General features: G+C 44.1%; 3 protein-coding genes across 7 annotated transcripts in view; 1 reads left to right on the top strand and 2 right to left on the bottom strand.

Moving 5' to 3' along the window:
• Positions 1-2,174: 2,174 nt before the first annotated feature.
• On the top strand, positions 2,175-10,284 carry LOC149332674 (uncharacterized). 3 transcript variants are annotated; one of them, XM_089558252.1, is made up of 13 exons: positions 2,175-2,485; positions 3,977-4,034; positions 4,913-5,031; positions 5,121-5,217; positions 5,860-5,976; positions 6,054-6,125; positions 6,308-6,373; positions 6,441-6,558; positions 7,107-7,216; positions 7,667-7,755; positions 8,935-9,033; positions 9,836-9,953; positions 10,060-10,284. In XM_089558252.1, the coding sequence occupies exons 1-13, from the start codon at positions 2,379-2,381 to the stop codon at positions 10,252-10,254; spliced, it is 1,365 nt and encodes a 454-aa protein (XP_089414378.1). In that variant the 5' UTR covers positions 2,175-2,378; the 3' UTR covers positions 10,255-10,284. The 3 variants fall into 3 exon arrangements, with proteins under 3 accessions (XP_089414378.1, XP_089414380.1, XP_089414379.1); XM_089558254.1 differs by lacking the exon at positions 3,977-4,034 and adding an exon at positions 2,630-2,708 and having other exon boundaries at positions 2,176-2,485; XM_089558253.1 differs by lacking the exon at positions 3,977-4,034 and adding an exon at positions 2,626-2,708 and having other exon boundaries at positions 2,176-2,485.
• A 1,985-nt stretch (positions 10,285-12,269) lies between these two features.
• On the bottom strand, positions 12,270-14,083 carry Sirt6 (sirtuin 6). The gene has a single exon (XM_089558255.1). It carries the CDS (start codon positions 14,008-14,010, stop codon positions 12,982-12,984), a length of 1,029 nt encoding a protein of 342 aa, XP_089414381.1. The 5' UTR covers positions 14,011-14,083; the 3' UTR covers positions 12,270-12,981.
• A 1,106-nt stretch (positions 14,084-15,189) lies between these two features.
• The window catches only part of LOC149332672 (nuclear pore complex protein Nup133-like), a 46,252-nt gene continuing 40,759 nt past the window's right edge, over positions 15,190-20,682 (bottom strand). For all 3 annotated transcript variants that reach the window (XM_089558248.1, XM_089558250.1, XM_089558249.1), the window contains 5 exons: positions 20,065-20,126; positions 19,771-19,827; positions 18,822-18,961; positions 16,086-16,171; positions 15,190-15,501 (listed from right to left, as the gene is read on the bottom strand). In XM_089558248.1, coding sequence (XP_089414374.1) covers positions 15,362-15,501; positions 16,086-16,171; positions 18,822-18,961; positions 19,771-19,827; positions 20,065-20,126 — 485 coding nt within the window. In that variant the 3' untranslated portion in view covers positions 15,190-15,361. The remainder of the gene's footprint in view (positions 15,502-16,085; positions 16,172-18,821; positions 18,962-19,770; positions 19,828-20,064; positions 20,127-20,682) is intronic.

Below are 20,682 nucleotides of genomic sequence, written 5' to 3'. Positions count from 1 at the left end.
GCTGCGCGCAAGCTCTCGGTACTCCGGTACCGGTAACACGGTACACGGTATGGTGTCTAATGAAAATTCGTGAACATTTACCGTAGGTACTTTTGTGCCGCGGGGGCTCAGTGGTTATGGTGCTCGGCTGCTGACCCGAAAGACGCGGGTTCGATCCCGGCCGCGGTGGTTGAATTTCTTTGGAGGAGAAATTCTAGAGGCCCGTGTAATGTGCGATGTCATCATCATCATCAGCCTGACTACGCCCACTGCAGGGCAAATGCCTCTCCCATGTCTCTCCAATTAACCCTGTCCTTCGCCAGCCGCGGCCACCGTATTCTGCAAACTTCTTAATCTCATCCGCCCACCTAATTTTCTGCCGCCCCCTGCTACGTTTGCCTTCTCTTGGAAGGACCAGCGGTTATCTTGCCTTCGCATTACATGCCCTGCCCAAGCCCACTTCTTCCTCTTGATTTCAACTAGGATATCATTAACGCGCCTTTGTTCTCTCACCCACTTCCGATCTCTTAGCGTTACACCTATCATTTTTCTTTCCATAACCCTCTTTGCTAGCCTCCCACGTTAAAGAACCCCAGGTGGTTGAAATCTCCGGAGCCCTCCACTACGGCGTCTCTCATAGCCTTAGTTGCTTTGGGACATTAAACCCCATAAACCATAAACCAAACCACCTCTCCCTTTTTTACTATAATTTTGCTTTTTGAGGCTAGGCTTCAAGGCGGTCGTTGGATGCCATACGTTTTTTTTAATATTTTACAAATAACCTAGAAGCAAAACTGGTCTTCTATGATCGGTTGAGGAAGTCAAGTGAGGGATGGGCTTGGAAATAAAGAAAATAGACAAACTAGACATTTAAAAAACAAAATAGGCGAGAAAAGTAACAAAAAAATTATAGGCTAGAGGACGCAAGCTGCTGTCTAATACAGAGGGTGAAGCCATTATCATTTATCCACTTATTCTTGAACATTGAGCATGCATTCGTCCACTGATCTCTACTAGGTGGCTGGATGCCGCATTCCCGCTTTCCGAGACGAGAGCGAGTGAAGCCACCGGAAGTTGGACCGCTTGTCCCGGAAGTCGGGTGTCTGCTGTGTATTTCAATGCAAAAAGTCGCGTCTTTCGCCCTTTCGTTCTCAGTTTTTTGCGTTGTTCTCGTGTAATGTCTGCTGTTATATGAAAGGAACAAGCAAGCTTAACGCGAGAAATGTGAGCATTGTGTGCAGAACCCTGTAATTTCAGAGAAACCGAAGAAAACAGTCATGCATGTCTCACCCTGCCGCGGCAAAGGAGTACGTGCATTAAACACTATGTTCTTGTCTTCCGAGCGTGAAGGAGTAGTAGTGGAATGACGATGAGGCTAGGTCATCCTAAAACCGTATTTTCGTGCAGGAAAGAAAAGGCACAGCGCGAGAGGAACGACTGACAAGAAAGACGAATGCTGCAGTGCGCGTCAGAAGCGCTGTTAGAAGTCAACTGCACCAAGCACCACGAATAAAAGCCCATTCAAGCTTAACTTGCTACAATACGAAACAGTACATGACACGCTCGGTCGAAGAAGCAGTATCATACCTTTTGGAGGCGCTAATGTGAACCAACCGAACACCGTCGACAGCTCACAAGACAGTAACCTAGCCTCGCTCCGGTTCGGTCTGAACATAATTCGGTAAAATGGTCGCTGCAAAGTAAGCTGCCTGGTGAATGTTTCAACCTATTCTTTCTTATATTTATCCCCCATCGATAGCATAACTTGGGCTTGGGCGTGGGAACAAGCATCACAGTAAAGAGCATAGTTGGCGAAGCTAGGCAACCGAGACGACACCGAGCCAAGTAGACGAGGCTCGATCCATACTTGCAGCGTGTAGCGACGTCCTGTCGTCTGCTAGTGTCGTCCCATTGAGATGCAATGGACCCTTATTTTTGAAACGTCTTTCCCGAAGACATCGCTGGTCTCCTCACTCAGTTGACGGCGCAACAGGTAGGTATTGTCATATAAAAAGACGAGAACGACGAAAAGACGAAATGCTAGGTAGGAAAACAAAACTGGAACTGAAAAACCGTGCTGAGGTCCGATTTCATGCACTGCCAAAGGCTGACTTCCGGGACAAGGCCGCTTACTTCCGGTGGCTTCACTTTCGGGCGCCCGATGCGGCATCCAGTTCCACTAGTGGAGATCAGTGCATTCGTCACTACCGTTCAATTCTACTTCCGTGCTCTGCTTCAGCGGCTGTTCAGCTGTTCTGCTCAACGTTGTTCTGCAGCTCTGGCTACTCTTTACATTTTGCGCATAGCATTTCTAGCTTGCCGAATTTTGTAATCTTTAAACAGGTGTGCTGCCGAGTTTATATTGCAGATCAATAATCAAATACGTTGATTTCTAGTAAATGCGCAGCGATGACAATTCCGACGTGAAACACACCGGTGGAAGGCGTCATGATAGTTCACTTAGGAATCGTGGACGCGAAACGACAAGTTCTTCTACATCGTCAGTGTATCCTTTTCGTAATCGGTCGGTTTCCTAGCGAGTACCTTGCGATTTTAAACTTAGAGAAACGATAACCTGACTGCACGTGGGGGAGAAAAAAAGAAACGAGCGCAAAAACTATTCTAAACCTTGATTCACTTCTCCAGACAGACATGACGTTAGTGTGAGGAGCTTCAAGGAATGCGTTGAACTCGTCTTGAATGACGGGCAGGTCTGTGGTCCTGTACAGGTACGCAACTTTACTTCGAAATGACTTGTGAGGAAAGATTGATTTACAAAAGTTTTGAATCCCTTTCCACCACCACACCACACACATCACTCCTTCAAGAAAAAAAGAAGGTAAAATATGAGCTAAATATGACTTCTAGTTTTGTTTACGGGGTTTTAACGTCCCGAAGCAACTAAGGCTATGGGGGATGCTGTAGTGAAGGGCTCTGGAAATTTCTACCACGTGGGGTTCTTTAACGCGCACCGACATCGCGCACACGGGCCTCCAGAATTTCGCTTCCATCGAAATTCGACCGCCGCGGCCGGTGTCGAACCCGCGTCTTTTGGGTCAGCAGTCGAGCGCCATAACCACTGAGCCACCGAGGCAGCTAGTGCTACTTATTTGCAGGAGGTTTTACACTTCGTTTATGTTTGCTTGTTTGTTCGTTTGTTTGTTTGTTTACCCTCAGGGCCAGAGGGCATTACAGAGGGGAGTGGGATTACACGCAATAACGAAGCAGCAGAAAAACATCAGCAGGTTTGGAAGGGGAAAAAAAACAGCAAGTAGAATAATGGCAAAGAGAAACATCGATCTGTGCTGTGCTGCCCCGGTGGCTCAGTGGCCTGTGTACTGTGTGATGGGGTTAGAGAACTCCAGGTGGTCGATATTTCCAGCGCCCTTCACTACGGCGTCCCTCATAGCCCGAGTCACTTTGGGACTAAACCTCCATAAAAATCTCTGGCAGAAAATAACAACAAACACATACAGTGAAGACAGTTGCAATGAAAACTGGCAAAAATTTATAAATAGATTACATACTGCAGTTTTGAAAGTATTGAAGTCAGTATAGTGTTTACTGCGTGCTGGGAATGAATAAATATGTTTAGTTTGACATGAAGGAACTCCTACTTTTTGGCAATAATCGAGGCACGCGGAAACATATGTAAGGGTAGTTAGTACGAAAGAATTGTTTTGTTAGATTTTGTGAAACAAACATAAATGAAAAAACATTACTCCGGTGTGAAAGCAGTGATAATGACAAGGTGGTTATTATAATGGTGAAGCTGTAGTGAGAAGTAATCATGATGCATGGTTTTGTACGGATTCTAGTTCAGATGCTAATTTTGCTAAGTAACTAATTTTCAGAACTTGGAGAACGGTAACAATTTCGATGTGGTAGCCCAATGTAGCCTGGGGTGCGGCCTGATCTCGGTGATCAGAGCCGCAAACGCCCTCCCTAAGCAGGATTTGACCTTCTATGAACAAACCAATTAACCCTCAGTCCACAGCGGGGCGGTTAGACCTGTGACGCAGCGGATGGTGCAAGGAATCTCTGGCTCCAGACAGGTCAGAAAGCTGAACTAGTTGGTATACATTCATCATGAAAAATCCAGGCGCTAACAAACAACGACACAGAGGAGACACAGCGCTGTTTTTCCTATTGTCAGCTATAATTTCAACATTTGGTTTCTAGAGAGGTTAGGAGTTATATACATGCCAAGGCATTTGTATGACAACACAAATCTCCAGGTGGGTATCGTTAAATTGGAGAATGGCTTTTATGATGCTAAGTCGAGAAAAATGCACGTGTTTACACTTATTAATGTTAAGCACTATGTGCCATAAGTTACATTGTTCCAAAACTTGGTTAATACCTTATTGAACAAAAAAAAAATCAAAATTTTCTTATAATTTCATGGTAAGTAAGACAATGATTCACAAAAAGACATGCAGAAGAAAATGTCAAGTTGTTTACATAAATGCCCACTAAAGAAGAATAGGAATTATTTTTATTCGCTGTCATAAACTGAGAGTGGTTAGTGAGGAAAGACTGCAGCCACAAAATAACTTTAGGGCGAAAGTTAAGGTTACTCTATTTGAAGGAATTAATTGATGTGAAACCTTTTCAAAGGCTTTTGAGAATTGAAGGAATACACACTCTGCCATAGAACCTCGGTCAAGGATGGAATGAAGGTAATGTGCAAAACAAAAGAAGCAGGGTCTCACATGAAATGTGTTACGAAATTTGTGCTCAGAATAACTGACAAAAGAATTTCACTCTAAGGAGCTTGCAAGGTGAGAATAGATGACATGTTCCGTGATCTTGTAAGGGATCATGGAAAGTGCTCTAAAAGATTACACAGGGTGAGATTTGATTCATTGAACTGAAATTTAGATACTCATTTTTTTTTTACTATCAGACTGTCTTGTTGCTGTATTTTCAGAAGCTTGAGGACATTTTCATTTACCACATTTGCCGCGAGAACATTCATTACCTTCTGTGTGCAAGAACTGGTGAAGATTCAGTGGCCTCAGATGCTTCTGCCATTGAATTTTTAAATGAGTAAGTTTTCATACTAAAATTGTCAGACTATAGTGAAGTAATGCGCACAAGTATGTTTGGCAGCTGAATTTTTGTTTCCTTGATTTCAGGTTGTATATGCTTATCAAAAACTTTTGTGGTTCCACCACAGAAGAGAGCCTACGTAAAAATGCATTACTTATTGAAGAAATATTATCAGAGACAGTGGTGAGTATAAATTCTTCAGTGCAAACTTCGCACTGTTGATTCTCAGTAACAGAACTACATTTCACTCAGAATTTGCAATTATGTGAGTCTCTGAAATGTCTTAACCAGTTGCAAGAAGTTTAACTGTTTATTGTCGTTTTTCCCTGTGAGAAAAGTTTTTCTATGATATGTCTGATATGCTCATCATGGAACAATACTCATAGTGGGCTGGTGAAATTTACTATTTAACCATGTAAGTTATAACACGCGCCATTCTGGTGTGCCATCATCCACATTGCTCGATGGGCAGCAGAATAGAAAAATTCTGTAAGGGGGTCATGAACATGGTTAATACAATTTGCTAGTGAACATCTTTTTTCGACTTCTTTTTACAAAGTCTTATTATACAGCAGTATTCTTCTGGCAGTGATTAAGCGAGGGCACTGCGAAAAAACAACAACAACAAAACAAACATGAACTAGAAGACGACAAGGATGGTCGCCCGTCCTTGTTGTCTTTTTTTTTTTTTTTTTTGCACAGTACCCTTGCATGACCAACTCGCACATCAGCATGCACTCTTTAACTATGTTTCTGGCAGTGAAGGAGCCCTTGTATATTAGGCATAATGTCAATCAATAATTCAGCTTTATTCATTGTTTTCAGAACCGTGGACACATTTACACGACGGATTTATCCTCTCTTCGACCCTGTATCTACAGCGAGCCAACTGACACGCCTGCTTTGAAGAAAACAATCTTGACATCCACTCTTATGACAACAGTAAGCTTCCAGTATAGAGCCATTGCTTGATATGACGATGAAACTTCCGTGGCACTGTCTCTTCTTTCTGCCTGCAGGATACAAAGCCCATTGTGCCAAACACTACAGCTCTGAGGCCCGTGTTTGGGTCAAGGTTGGAGCAAGGCCAGGTGAAGACTTAAGATTTGATGTCCAGCAGTATTACAGGAAGTGCTAGGTGACCAGTTTCAGTGCGCTGTGCTCCCTTGATGTGGGTGTGAAGTCTTTAAATTGTAAAGATCAAGGTTGTTTCAGTTGCTGACTTTTTTTTTGTTGTTGTTGTTGATGATGCATGGTACACTTCCACTTTCAGAACCAGCACAGGGCTGAAATATTTGTCGATGTTGTCGAGAAGATTTACGCCACAATTTCCAAAGAGGTAATGATAGCTGCTTGACTTAATGCGCATGAAACTACTCATATTTTCCCCATTTCTTCAAAACCAGGGCAGTGTCACAAACTTTTCACTCTGTGGCAGTGTGAACTTGAAAAGTTGTCTTGAGTCCAAAGCAAGTGTCATACTTGGCTTCAATGAAGATTTGGTTCTTGCATCATCTGAATCAGGTATGCGTGGTTCTACTGCACTAATGTTCAGTTTTTAGTGGCACGTGACTTTCTGACGCATTGCATGTGGGCAAGAAATTCTGTGGCAAGAAATGGAGTTGTATACTACAGCTGAATTTTTAAGAACAGCGTCTGTATAGATAAGATAAAGATATCTTTCGTTAAGGTTGGTCAAATTAAGTATAAAACATTGCTGTAGTTGTGGCCAAAGCTTCATCATCTGTGCTGTCTTGGCTGCCCTACACATATTTTATCTTTACTATTTCACCTGTGTTTTCCTGTTCAGGCTCAGCCTGTCTAATGCACAGCTTAATTAATCTAATTAATGGTGTCTCTTGCATCAGGTTACTCTAGTTGCATTTTCCACTTTTTATTTCGTTGGTCGAACCTTGCACATGCTAATACTTTACATAGCACAAGAAAGTGAACCTTCCAATGCAGCTTTCTGAAGTGATGCCACTTGGAGGTTATTCTGGAGACCTTACTGACTTCACGAAAATTCATTGGCTAGATTTTCATGCTATAGCTTTTCTGTCCTTACCTTCCAGAATCCTACAGCACAGATGTCGTTCTTTCGAATTACATCCTTCATGAAACGGTTAAAAGTGACAAGTTTGCTGTTGACCGAACCCTGACTGTCATAGCTCCCCAAGGAGAAGTGAGTTCAGACCTGATTTGTTTGATTAAGAATTGGTTGATCTTGTATGCCTTGGCATGCCCTGGTTGCACTATGCATTCAGCTTCCATTCTAGACAAACATCTCTGCTGATGCACTGAAGATGCGATGCTAGGTTTTGCTAATAATAATGCATGGGTACTAGTAATGTAAAAGTGAATGTTTTTTTTTTAGTACAGACAGTTAAAGTTGGAATTATTAGTCGTTTTGGAGAAGTCTATATTTTGCCATAGCATTAATGTGAGTAGAACCAGCTTTTAAAAAATCTGAGCATAAGAGAACCTGCGCTTGGCTCCGCTAGAACTTTTGATTTCTTTTAGAGCAGTTTTGAGTTCTTTTGAGTTGAAGTTGAACTGACATTGACTGTCATGACCATGGCAGATACTTTTGTTTCACTGCTCTCTTGTTGACTGTGTTTGTGTGCTAACACAGGTTCCAGTTTTGAGGTACTGTGTGACCAGACCAAACAATGGATATCCCTTCTCAATCACCACAGCAGTCGAGGAGGTGCCTCACTCTAGGTGATGAAACTTTTGTGGCACATACATCCAGCTGTTTTGCAAGTGAGGCCCAAGTCAATTGCACACACGCAGCTTCAAAGTGCCTACATAGCATAAATTAATATGTGTGAGAGATTTATTAAAAATTATGAAAAGATTTATGAAAAAATTGAAATTGTTTTTTGGGGAAAGGAAATGGTGCAACATATCTGGGTGGACAGCTCTGTAAGGAAAGTGATAAAGGAGGGAGTGGAGGAATAAAAAGGTGCCTCCATAAACCATAACAAACTAACATCTTTTATGAAAAAATGAAAATTGTTTTGTGAGGAAAGGAAATGGCGCAGTAACTGTCACATATCTTGGGACACCAGTCACAGTGCAATGACCTCTAGCTTTTACTGGTTTTATAAAATGCTGAAGTTCTCAGTTTTTCAAAACTTTGAACCAAATTTGAAATCATTAACTGAAACCGGTGGGGTAAGTAGCCCAGATACAAAACAGGGAAGCACTGCAGTCCAGATTTTTTCATAAAAAAAAAAAAAAGATTAAAGAAAGGAAAGGTGCATAAAACTGTTGCTTTTTGATAGACACATCAACTGTGCTATGTGGGAAGGGATAGGAGACTGAGTGTTAGAAGGATAATGGAGGGCTTCGGCATAGTTATGACCACCTGGGCTTCTTCAGCGTGCACTGGCATCACAGGGCACATAAATGTCTTTGCATTAACCTTCATTGAAATGCAGCTGCACATTGAGGGTACTGCCATTAACAGAATCACACAGAACTATACAGTTGCCATTGCACGTTGGATGGTAATTTGAGAACTGAGTGTGCAATTATGCAGAACTTGCAGGCCATAGAAAGGCCAGGAACATTCATTACAGCATGTTCTTGAGCCTGACATTCAGTGCACAGAACAACTGAAAACTCTCAGGTTGCTAACTCAAGCTTTCCACACAATGGAAAATAATTGCAGCCACTGCCACATGTGGGTGGAAGAGCCATGTGAAGTAGAAAGCTGATTGCACTCATTTTTTTTCATTCATGTAATGTTTATTAAATGACAAACTTATCGATGGAGGACTTGTTTAGCTGTCAACGTGCGAGTTGTTTAGGACAGGACATGCCATTCTTAAGAGTAAAGGGAGTGCATTAGTGAATGTGTTGATTGTTAACAGTGTTATCGTGGTTTCATGACAGGGACCTGGTTTTAACAGTGAAGCTGCGCTGCGAAGGAAACGCAGCATCTGAGGCTGTTGGAACTACCCTGGACATTCCTGTGCCTTGCACGACTAGTGGGTTAGTGACCTGCCCTCCACAGCACTAGCAGCGCCCCTTGCGTCGTCCTTGTCTATTTCTTGGCTCATGTTCCCTAAAACCATTTTTTGCTTGTGTATGCAGACTAATCCGGCTTGCTTGAACAGAACATGTGGTATGCTGTAACTTTTTACATTGATAACTATGCGGCCTGCATGCTTGGGGTCTTGCATCAGGCGTCTGAATGCAATGCCTCAATGCTTCATAGCAGCCGTGCCACAAACCGCCAAGCAGCGGAAGTGGGAGAGTAGAAAGACTGCATGTTTGTCGCAGCCAGCCTGCGCACTGAAGTGATGATGCAAGCCACAGCACCTGAACTTTGCCTCCAGTAGCAGTAGCCTGCCTTTCTATATATGGTATCATGTAGAGCACTCATTGATGTACGAGTTGCTGTTTATATGAGGCGAAGAATCATGTTCCAATTTTCTGCTTAACGCACAATGTTACTGAAGGATGTTTTACTAGCTATGCTGATCTACAAGATTACTATGGCGTTAACAATGCTCGAAAAGCAGAGGTAAAGTGCTGCAAAACTGCTTATTGTGCTAACAAACATTAGCATGCAGCAGGTACCAAAGCTGGCTCAAAGGAGCTTCCACCGCTATCATTATTAGAGCATCCCACATGTCAGTTGGGGGGTCCATAATTTTTGTGTGCTGCATGCATCTTTGTGGCGCTTGCAGCATTTTCAGGGAGGTTTTCAATGTCTGAAATTTGGTGCATGGAATTTGTAGCTTATATGCAAATGCATAAAACTGATCCCTGCTTGTATTGTGTTGAACAGGCTGATGAAACGTTTCAATGAACTGGAGCAAAGTGCGGAGCTGCAATATGAGAACAAAAAGATTGTGTGGAAGATCAAATGCTTGAAGGCCAAGTCGGAAGCAGTGGCGAAATTCAGGGTGAGTGTTCGACGCGAAAGACTTCCAGCGTGGTTCCTTTGGCAGGACACGTCATGTTTATTTGCAATTGCACGCATATCTACCTGTGTTCATTCTCTCCCCACAGCTTGCCAATGCCAATGAAGGTGGATTTGGGAGGCTTGAGCTCGGACCCATCTCCATGAAGTTTGAACTTTCAAACCAGTCAACGTCGGGGCTCAAGATCCGCTTCCTGAAGACCGATCAGCATTCTGGCAGCAACATTCAGCGCTGGATACGCTATGTCACTACATCGGACTGCTGGGTTCAGCACCTGACATGATCAAAATAAATGGCTAGAAGACATATTTTTGTGCCTCTTGGATGCTTGTGATCATAAAGCTATGGACTTGCACTGATGCATCACAAGAGGTGTAACAGAAATGTCATGAAGGCTTTGTATTCAACAGCTGAAATGCAGATTTTGCACATTTTATTGATGCACACCAGTTTATCTGATAAAAACAGTGTTGTGATCGCTTCAACATTGACAGTAAATACAAAGTGGGATGCAGTAAGTGATCAAAAATCAGCCTGGTCAATGACTATGGAAGGTAAAACAAAAAAATTAAAGATGTACGTTAAGTCTCCTCTTACGTGCGGAAATGCAAGAGCACTTGAGTTCCTTTGCCTCCTCTGTTACTTAGTAATGTAATGAATGAATCATTGATAATTATTTAGATAATTACACATAAATGAGTTCTCTTAATTTATTATTACTTAGACATTTATTGGTCAGTTTTATACATTGTTAATTTCAGTATTTTATCACTGTTCAATTCTTGAGGAATTACTAGCAATTCACCAATTTTCTTAATTACTCAAAGTAATTATCAAATGAATTGTCTTATTTTATCTGGTCATTTAAGCTTTCCATTCAATCATTATAAATAATAATTACATCAGACTCTTACTGGATGACAACAGTTCATGAGGACACGCTCTGTCCACAGCCCGTGGTGACAGACCCTGCCCACACCACTCATGAGGCAAGAAATGGTTTGGTTTATGGGGCTATAATGTTCCAAAGCAACTAAGGCAATGAGGGACGACGTAGTGAAGGGCTCCGAAAATTTCGAGCACCTGGTGTTCTTTAATGTGCACTGACATCGCACAGTACACGGGACTAGAATTTTGCCTCCATCGAAACTGCTTTCGCATTGAAACTCAACCATGGAAGCACAGGACAAATCGGAACTCCTTTGCCCTACTGCTTAAGCACTTTTTTAGTGGGTAACATGCAAAAGGAGTTTCTTCCTTGCTGTCAAAGGCAGTAAAGTAATAACTTACTGAGATGCATAGTGCAATGACTGACACTTCCATTTTTTTTTTTTACCATGCAATGATTGATCATTTGTTCTCCCATAAAATGCCACTTGAATAAACTGAATGGTATTCAGAGCAGATGTTCACTTGAATTAGGTTTAATTCCAAAGGCCATGTCAATTCTGCCATTGAAATCCAATACAGAGATCAACAATTTTCTTGTATTTAAAACCTAACTGGAAATAGAAGAGTTCATTATTCATTTTTTTTTTCGTAACTTTGTTTTTCATACTGTAGGGAGGCATGCAATGGGACATAAATATCTTAACTGAAATATGTGTCCCACTAAAATTCATATAAAATTTATTCAGTGGAACTTCGTACTAAGCGTGATGCCGAGCATTAGAGGGATTAAAAAGTGCACTTGCCCGACTGTGTGGTATGTTCAAGTGGCACATTACTACATTTAAAATAACGCAGCCTTATATAGGGCCCGTTGTTATGTTTTGAAGCTTGAGTGTGATGGATGTGATGGAGTTGGCTTGGACCGTCTGGGGTTTTTTATGCACTGTGAAAGATTCAGTGTCCATGCAGTGTCCAGCCTGAGTAGAGATGATGCAGCAACAGCCTTGTGTATGCACTGATGGAAAATCTTTGCGACTACGCCAGTTAGAAGGCCCCCCGCTAGCCTTTGGGCACGAGTGAACACGTTCAGAGGGTATGGTCCACCAACTTTTTGGACTAGCTGCTCTCTTCTACACAGCACATTGCTTGAATATGAAATGTGGAGCCAAGCTCTCCTTCATTTTCTTACAGTGGCACCCTTTCTAGTGCTTGTTGATCTGCGAAATGCAGTCACTTGCCACCATAGGCAAGCAGCATATGACTGCACAAATGTGATTGGTAGGTGGTCCAGATATTGTCAGCGCAGGATCTAGATTACGGCATAGATGTTTTTACAAAAGTTGGCTTAGTTGCACTATAATCTGTTTTCAAAAGAAAAAAAAAACATTTGTTAAGATAAGTAACAAATGCCACCTCAGTTTTTTTAATAAAAATGCACCTCCAATGAGATGATGTGCACCTTCTTGCCTCAAGCTTGCCTGTAACCCTTGTCCATTACTGCTTTCATAAGTGGGGCAGCCTTGCCAAAGCTGTGAGCCAAAAAAAAGAGGAAGTAGACAAAGTAAAAGCTAGATATTGCAAGTTTAAAACTTTCTGCTCTCATTCACCAAGTAAAAAAAAATTATTCTGGGGCAATAGCACTTGCAAGAAGCCACCAGGTTCCAAGGGATTCGTGATTAACAAAGGAGTATTTCAGGGGTGATTTACATTCGCAACGAAAAGAAGAGAAACTAAATAAAATGTGTCATGCAGAATTAAACACCAATGTGTCCACTCTGCAATGCTGGAAGAATGATCAAACAGTATGCCGGCCCTGCAAGCAGCGCAAGTCGTATGTTTTGCGCCACAAAGTTTTCAGCGTTAAATGCATGCGATGACGTGGGTCAACTATTATGTGGTGTAAATAGAGAGTTGTGGGTGGACTACAACACCGAAATAACACCGAACAATAACGACATGTCACAAACGTGACAGCCGCCCGGAGCACCACAAACAGGTGGGAGAGACAAAAGGTGGGCTCAAAACCAAGTTCGTATCACAATCACGATGTACCAACACGAGAAATGGATGACTGAAGTCAGTGGGCTACCAGACCGCGATGTCCCTAGCATCGGATCCATCAACCGGTCGCGTCGGTCGAAGATGAACGGCGTTCTTTCTTGACCGCTTTACGCACACCAGCTTCGACCGGAGACGTTCCCTCCCTCTTTATGGGTTTCTTCTTGTTTTTTCTCGGCGTCGGCGCCTTGGCATCCGGTAATCTCAGTTTCGGATACTCCATGGGCGTTTCGCGTTTTCCCTTGGTCGGGTCGCAGGCAGCCGAGTAGGTTGGTATCGGGATGCCCAGCCGCTTCATCAGTTTCTCCATGACGTCGTCGACGTAGGCGCGCAGGATCAAATTGGCCGACTTGTCGATCTTGGTCGGCTGCAGATTGCAGATGACGATCTTGCCCCCCGTCTTCTTGGCAAGCAGGGGCAGCGACCCGCAAGGGATGATCTGCAACGACGAGCCGAGACACAGGATGAGGTCGGCGGCTCGGCAGTGCTGGTCGGCCGCCTCGATGCCGTCCTCGGGCAGCTCGTGCTCCCAGTCCAGGATGGAGTCATGCAAGTGGCCGCGGCACAGCCTGCCGTTCTTCTTGGGTACGGGACAGGGCTCGCCCGTCGGTTTCTGGCCGACCGACTTGGTCGCCGTGCTCCTCACGAACTGCCGGCTGCATTGGTTGCAACGGTCCACGAACATGTTACCGTGGAGGTCCGTGAGGATCTCCAGCGGAAAGCCCGATTTCAGGTGCAGGCCGTCCACGTTCTGGCTGACGAGGAACTTGAGTTTCGAGCTCCGCGCCAGTGCGACCAGGGCCATGTGCGTGGGTGTCGGCACCGCGTCATCGAACGAGATGTTGATCTGCGGCTTCTCGCCTTGTTGCTCCAGCGTCCAGACGCCCCGAGGACCTCGGAAATCGGGGATGCCCGCCGAGGTGCTGATGCCGGCGCCGGTGATGACAACGATGTGTTTGGAGGCGAGCATCCAGTCGGCCAGCCGCGCTATCTTGTCTTCGAGCAGCGATGCCTCGTCGAACTGCTCCGGCTGGCCGCAGATGCCCTTGTCGGCGTACTCGGACAACCCGCTCGCATAGTCGCAAGACATGGCGAGCTTTTGCGGCAACTTGCGGTCTCGCTAATTAAGCTTTCATCGGCATCACTGTTTCCAATCGATACGATGAGGCGGCTCGCGGAAGAAGGCCGAAGTAGACTCATCCGAAACAAAAGGAAGCCGAATACTCCGAATGCACCAAGCTCTCAGTATATTCAGTGCCAGAGTCCTTCATTGTAGCGCAAAGAATTGTGCAACATAATCTTTCCCATTAATACACTTTTTTTTTTAAGTAAAAGGTTTCGCTTTCGGTTTCATGTGTACACCGCTTTTTACCGCTACCGTTTTTCCAAGGGTTTGACGGGCTTATCTCTGCATTTCCATGCTGCATTTTATTTGTCTGACGTTAATACACTCTTTTTTTTTTTAAGAAAAAGGTTTCGCTTTCGGTTTCATGTGTACACCGCTTTTTACCGCTACCGTTTTTCCAAGGGTTTGACGGGCTTATCTCTGCATTTTATTGGTCTGACGTTCCCGTTTATCAGGCACATCAGCAGTCATTATCAGCAGGCATCTATTTGACTCGTATTCACCCAGTAAGGCTTTCAGTTTTTTGAATGAGGATTATGGTCTGGATTCATTACAGTTTGTTCATATTGCTTAGAAATGTTGACCAGCGCTAGACGCAAGGACACAAAGAAAACACGTACGAGCGTCTCGTAGCGCTGGGCCAACATTCCCAAGCAATGAACCAACTAGCCCAGACCAGAAATCTTATTCAACGCATTTATCCTAGATTGGGCTATTTTCGTGAACAAAGCAAGCACGGTTCAGCAGCGCCTGTCCTGTGGCATGTTTTCTGTGTGTCCCGTAGCGCTGGGTAAACATTTCTAATCAGTTTCTTGCTCACCCACGGGAAGCTTTTTAGTTTGAAAGTAAACCCTAGCAGAAATGCAATTCCACCCTGTCACACTAGTTCACCATAGATACTTGAAGTGCTAGCTAGAAACTAGTGAACAAAGAGGTAAATGAATCTAACTTGAGGCACCAGTTGTTAGGCTGCCAAATCAAAACATTTTTCCATTGGCTTCAAGACGTAAGAAAAAAAGGACAAACTGTACACTGCGGAAAATACAGCATTATTACATTACATTACATTACAGATTCATGCAATCCAGCTTTAAAGGGAACCATTTGCAGAATTTTGCAAAAGACAACAATGAGAGACTTGAGCAGCGAACAAACTATTTTTATTAGCCAAACAATAACAAAAATACGCATTCGGTCGTGAAAAAGAAAAAAATCTGACAATAATACACTATGAACAGGTAAGATGAGTTTGGCAAGAGAGATGTTCTTTTTACACTGCAAAGTCCTTGGAATCCCATGCCTGATCCAAGGTGGCCTACGAGGCAGCCATTCGCTGCATATGCTCGTAGCCAGCAGCCAATATAAACGAAAAATTGGGGTTGCTGCCCAGGTCCTGCAGGTCTGGCATTTCAAGCAACTCTTCCAAGGTTGGTAGATACTCAGCCATGTTCCGGCCTTTGTTGGACAACAAGGGCGTGCAGCACGACGAGAGCACATGGATACAAGGAAAAGGCAGGTGGAAAGGGAGTGGGAGAAAGAAACAGAACAACAGTGAGACACGCTTTTCACAACAACCTGCTGCAGTACAAGCCGTGCATACAGTCAGATAGTATATAGTCGTAAAACAGATGCTAAAACAGACCAGAAAATTTCGCCGACAGTGGCTGCAGGAATAAACCACACCGCAAATTCTTGACAATGTTACGAGCTTCCGTTCAGAATTTGTTGGCAAGTGCTGGTACGCCTAATTTTGTTGCTTAAATGGAGCCAGCCATTTTCCAAGCCCCTGCTCATGCGATTTCGCGTGTGTGTTTAGAAAGATACAAAGTATGACAAGGCTCTTTATACTGACATCGACGTAGTAACTAAACTAGGCAATTAAATCAAGCATCAAGGTGCACAATTTTACTATGTGCTGTAGTCACTGCGAACTGCCGACTAAAGTATTTAATTACTACTGCCCCCATTTCCCACCCTTGGACATGCACCAACACACAATGCCGCTATTAAAGTCTGCAAGGCGGTGACAGGAAACTTACCCTGAGTAGAGGCAAGCTCTGCAATCCTGAAGAAAAGAAGATCCTTCATGATGCTCACAGGATCATCAGTCGGCAAGTCTTCCCACCTAGGATATAAAGATGCAGGAGGACTCAAAATAAAACTACTAGATGCAAAAACAAGGCATAAAGATGCTTGACAGTGTTCTTCAAACATGAGAAACCTTAAAATTCAGTAGTGTGCAATGCAAAGAGGACAGGGCAATGCAATAAAATATGCAATAACTTCCAACCTTGATAAAAAAATAACAAAACGTTTCTGTCCAATGGAAGCATTTGTGGGTGCTGCATAGCTATGACAGACACAGGTTAAGGAGGGACAAACAAGAAGGAAATGTGGCTTTTACTACAGGACAGGAGGTTCTACAGATAAATTTCGAAGGCACATAGATATGTAAGCGAAAAACAAGCCTAGCACCCCTATGTAAGCAGCGCCAACATGGTTTAGCATCAGCAATTGACATGGAAGAACAAAAAAAAATCTGGGCTATTTCAAAGTTGTGCAGTGTGCAGCAGCCGGTCTCTGCAAAGACATAAAGAAATACTATATCTCATGTAGTTCTGTATTCAGTTATCATTTTACAACTAATGTGCTGTTATTTCTGTTGGCAGTGTGCACTTCACTGCGTTGCCCGTCCTCCTTTTGTTCCTTCTCCACCAGTGCATGTCGTAACTACACAGCGCCCGCAAATGCTTCCACTGAGGAAAAATGTGCAGCGATTACACATTGGTGGTTGGTGGAAATGTAGACGATGACCGCTAGCTGTTTTTCCCTTCTGCATTTCCCTATTAATGATCGCGATTTATGGATTTGTTCAAACCACAAATATGATTAATGCGTCTTTCACAGGTCGCTTCTCCGGACCGGGCCAGAACTTGAGGGTCCTGGCATCTTTCATGGCAGGCTTCTCCTTGGCCAGCCTATAATTTAGGATCACGTCATCTTTCATGGGCGGCTTGGAGCTCGAGTGTCTGCACCTTGAGGTTTGTACGTGCCTGTGTTTGGCCTCGCCTGACACATTCTAGAAACAGGGAACGCGGCACTGCACCTGGCCTGGTTGACAGCGCCATGCCATTAATTTAGGACTCAAGACTCAACAGCTGTAAGGAGTGGACAAAACGTTAAACGTCTCGCAAGCTAGGTCAAATGAACACTCCTTCAACACGACGTATATCTGCACTGTGTCGGGTATGGACGCAGCATACCAACATAGCCTTTTGGTGTTGCGATAGGTTGTCTATGCTTCTCTCATTTTTATTGTGAAGCAATACTACTTTAGCTACCACCTCAGCCCGTTCCAGCGCGAGGCGGTGGTAGGCACCACTTGACCTTTGGCATGACCTTTGGCATGACGTCATACCATCTGTGTAAAAACGGGGCTCCATCTCGCGCCGTCGCAGGGCGAGGCTGGTAGGCACCAACGGCGGCCTAACTCTCGCTCCTCTCACCAGGGGCGCCGCGCGCGGAGTGACGTTATACCATCTGTGTAAAAACGGGGCCCCATCTCACGCCGTCACAGCGCGAGGCTGGTAGGCACCAACGGCGGCCTAACTCCCGCTCCTCTCACCAGGGGCGCCGCGCGCGCAGTGACGTCATACCATCTGTGTAAAAAAAACGGGGCCCCATCTCGCGCCGTCGCAGCATGAGGCTGGTAGGCACCAACGCCGGTTCGCTCCTCTCGTCAAGCCTATCAGATGCCGCCTCAAGCAAGCAAGACACTTCGGCAGAATGCAAAGAGGAAGCATCAGCCAAAGAGGAAGCATCAGCGAGCTACGGAGACGGCAGAAGAACGAGAAGAAAGACTTTCCAAGCGGCGTGCTCAATATGCAGCCCGACGAAAACGGTCAACGTCTATGCATCATTAGCCGTGTCAGTACATGGGAAACCAATAAAATAGCAGAACCTATCGTATTGCTTCGCAATTACCAGGCCTAACCAAGCTAAGCCACAGCCAGTTTTTTTATATAAGCAGGCTTTTGCAGCACCAATCAGAAATATTGGCAAGTGGTGTCAGCACGTGATGCAATGTAGGAGTCGGTATCGATGCCAGGTTCATTTGAGCTAGTTCGAGAGACTCTCTGTCTACATACGCAGTACACCTACCACTGTGCTCCTCCTCGAACTACCTCCTCTAGCTTCCACATGCGCTCCATCCGGCGTATGCGCGAATGCTTGATGCTGGCTGAAAACTCTGCTGCACTCACGGGCAACTAAGTGGAACAAGAGCAAAGGCAAACCTCTCCAATAAGACAAAATGTAATAAAATAAAATAGATAAAAACCTGCCTAAGAAACATGCCTAAAATTAAAATAAAAAAAGATAGCGAAGAAAAAACGGCCTGAATATAAAAGGACAAAACAGAGTATACCATACAAGAATACCAAGAGAACAAAAGTAAACTGCCATGGCAACCCATAACTTGCTTAATAAAAATTATAGTTTGATATAGTTTGATAAGCCTGAACATTTGTTCTGACTTGTTCTTTTCATACTAATCCACATCACATTTCTCACAAAATCAACTATACTAATACTATAAGTTAATACTATAAGAATTTGCACAGGTCAGGTGAGACTTGGCACAAAGCCGGAAGAATGACGCACAATAAACACCGTACACAGAGTGTGAGATAAGGCAGCGTGTCCGCAATATTTAACGATACTGAACCACAGGGTCCCCTTGCACCGAACCCGAGGAATGTCTCTGTTTTGCTCACTGGTTTCGGAGGATGGCCGCACACCAGATATGCATGCGCAGCTCCTGGGCTCTCGCCGGGTCGTTGATGAAGTCCAGCAGTTCAAGGGCCTTGGTAAAGTCGTACTCGTTGGCATGCACATTGTCCCCGCTGATGTACATCTGAGCGCGCAGAACAGAAATTGTCAGTGCACATCACAAACAGCGCATCAACAGCACGTGCGGTCAAGCACCAACTATTTTTACCACAAAACGAATACTAGCACTAATCCTTCTCCATTACAGAGCAACACTGAAATAGCAAAGCAGCTCCAGAGTTATGAGGAAGCAGATAGACTAACAAGCATTGGGCAGAAAGCCATTTAGAGCATTAGCTCTAATACTCTCACTAATCAAGGCCACGTTAGTATTAAGCACAAGGTTATTCAAGTGGGACCAGTGGGTGGTACCGGTTCGGTTTGGTTTCGTTTGGTTGATGGGGTTTAACGTCCCAAAGCGACTAAGGCTATGAGAGACACCGTAGTGGAGGGCTCCGGAAATTTCGACCACCTGGGGTTCTTTAACGTGCACTGACATCGCACACTACACGGGCCTCTAAAATTTCTCCTCCAAAGAAATTCAGCCGCCGCGGCCGGGATCGAACCTGTGTCTTTTGGGTCAGCAGCCGAGCACCATAACCACTGAGCCACCGCGGCCATTGGTACACAGACTGTGGACCACCTAATTGGCGTAGAATGTCCGGAGTGATATGAAATGATTTAGCGCGTTACGGAGCATAAGAGTACTAGTTATCATAGGGATTCGCACTGATGGCCTTTGGTTCCCCAAACTGTGACTTCTTGTTTGAAGAAACCGACAAGGACTGTTCATTCTGATTCAGTCTGTGGGAAATGGTATGATGCATAGCTCCATGGAGGTCACAAAACCAATCAAACAGTGTAGAAAACAGCGGACAATGTGGAGCTACTCACTTCTATTAACTCTTCTGGGCCAAGCACTGGCATGTCTTTTGGGTCCAAGCAGTATGCCTGCACATATTGCGCATGCATCGTGAACAATGTCACAAGGTACAGAACGGACAAACAAAGCGTTCAGTTAACACTGCAAGCCTTGCTTTATATCTGTCGCTTCACAGGGGCAGGAATGAAAATAAAATAAAAAAAAAAATCAAAAGGTAGACGAAGAAAATGAACAGAGAAAACAACAACAAAAAATAATACCAGACAGTTCAGGGCTTCATGAACATGAATATGAACAGGTCTCACCTCTTTCACTTCAGATGGAAGCGACTCCTGATACGTGATCAGTGCTTGTTCTTTGTTGATGTCTGTGGGGGGAAAAAAAAGAAACAAAAAATAATTTAAACCAATTACACTCTGGAGCTGATGTTCCCTTTTATTGCTTTTTTTCTTGTGTGATGGCAATTTTTGAGCTGCCGTGAAAATAGCAGAGCGTCAAAGTTGACGGCCAAAACTGCTGCCTCCTCCAGCATGCCACTGCGTTCCTTACGAGGATTTAAAAAATATATATATTTCCTTCGGGAAAACAGGGTGCAGCTCATACACTGGCGCTGTCCTTGCATTCATTTATACGGTATTTGCTACTAAATAAGCAAATGTCTTGCATATTCCAGAGATTTTCATTTTTTTTTTCTTTTCAGATGCAGGCATATCTTTAAAAGTTCTGTTCAGATTTTATCTAAAAATTTTTTGTTGTAGTAGAATTTTGTAATAAAATATGTGTAATGAATCTTGTGCAATTGAAACGTGTTTAACTACCTTCATTTTGGTGTACTGCATTATATTTTAAACCACACTGTTCCTGGACTGTTCCCCCCCCCCCCCCCCCCCCCCCCCCCACACACACACACACACAGGCACACA

The sequence above is a fragment of the Amblyomma mixtum genome, chromosome 8, assembly GCF_055824585.1.
Source record: "Amblyomma mixtum isolate Tamu chromosome 8, ASM5582458v1, whole genome shotgun sequence".
Taxonomy (NCBI): domain Eukaryota; kingdom Metazoa; phylum Arthropoda; class Arachnida; order Ixodida; family Ixodidae; genus Amblyomma; species Amblyomma mixtum.
The sequence above is the reverse complement of the archived record's forward strand: the minus strand, read 5'-3'. Positions and strand labels throughout refer to the sequence as shown.

What these genes read in the sequence shown, in the direction of transcription:
- LOC149332674 (XM_089558254.1), top strand. Translation starts at nt 2,379, where the DNA reads ATGCGCAGCGATGACAATTCCGACGTGAAACACACCGGTGGAAGGCGT. An exon ending in AGTTCTTCTACATCGTCAGT is followed by an intron (nt 2,486 to 2,629) that starts GTATCCTTTTCG and finishes TTCTCCAGACAG; the next exon opens with ACATGACGTTAGTGTGAGGA. An exon ending in TCATAGCTCCCCAAGGAGAA is followed by an intron (nt 7,217 to 7,666) that starts GTGAGTTCAGAC and finishes GTGCTAACACAG; the next exon opens with GTTCCAGTTTTGAGGTACTG.
- Sirt6 (XM_089558255.1), bottom strand. Translation starts at nt 14,010, where the DNA reads ATGTCTTGCGACTATGCGAGCGGGTTGTCCGAGTACGCCGACAAGGGC.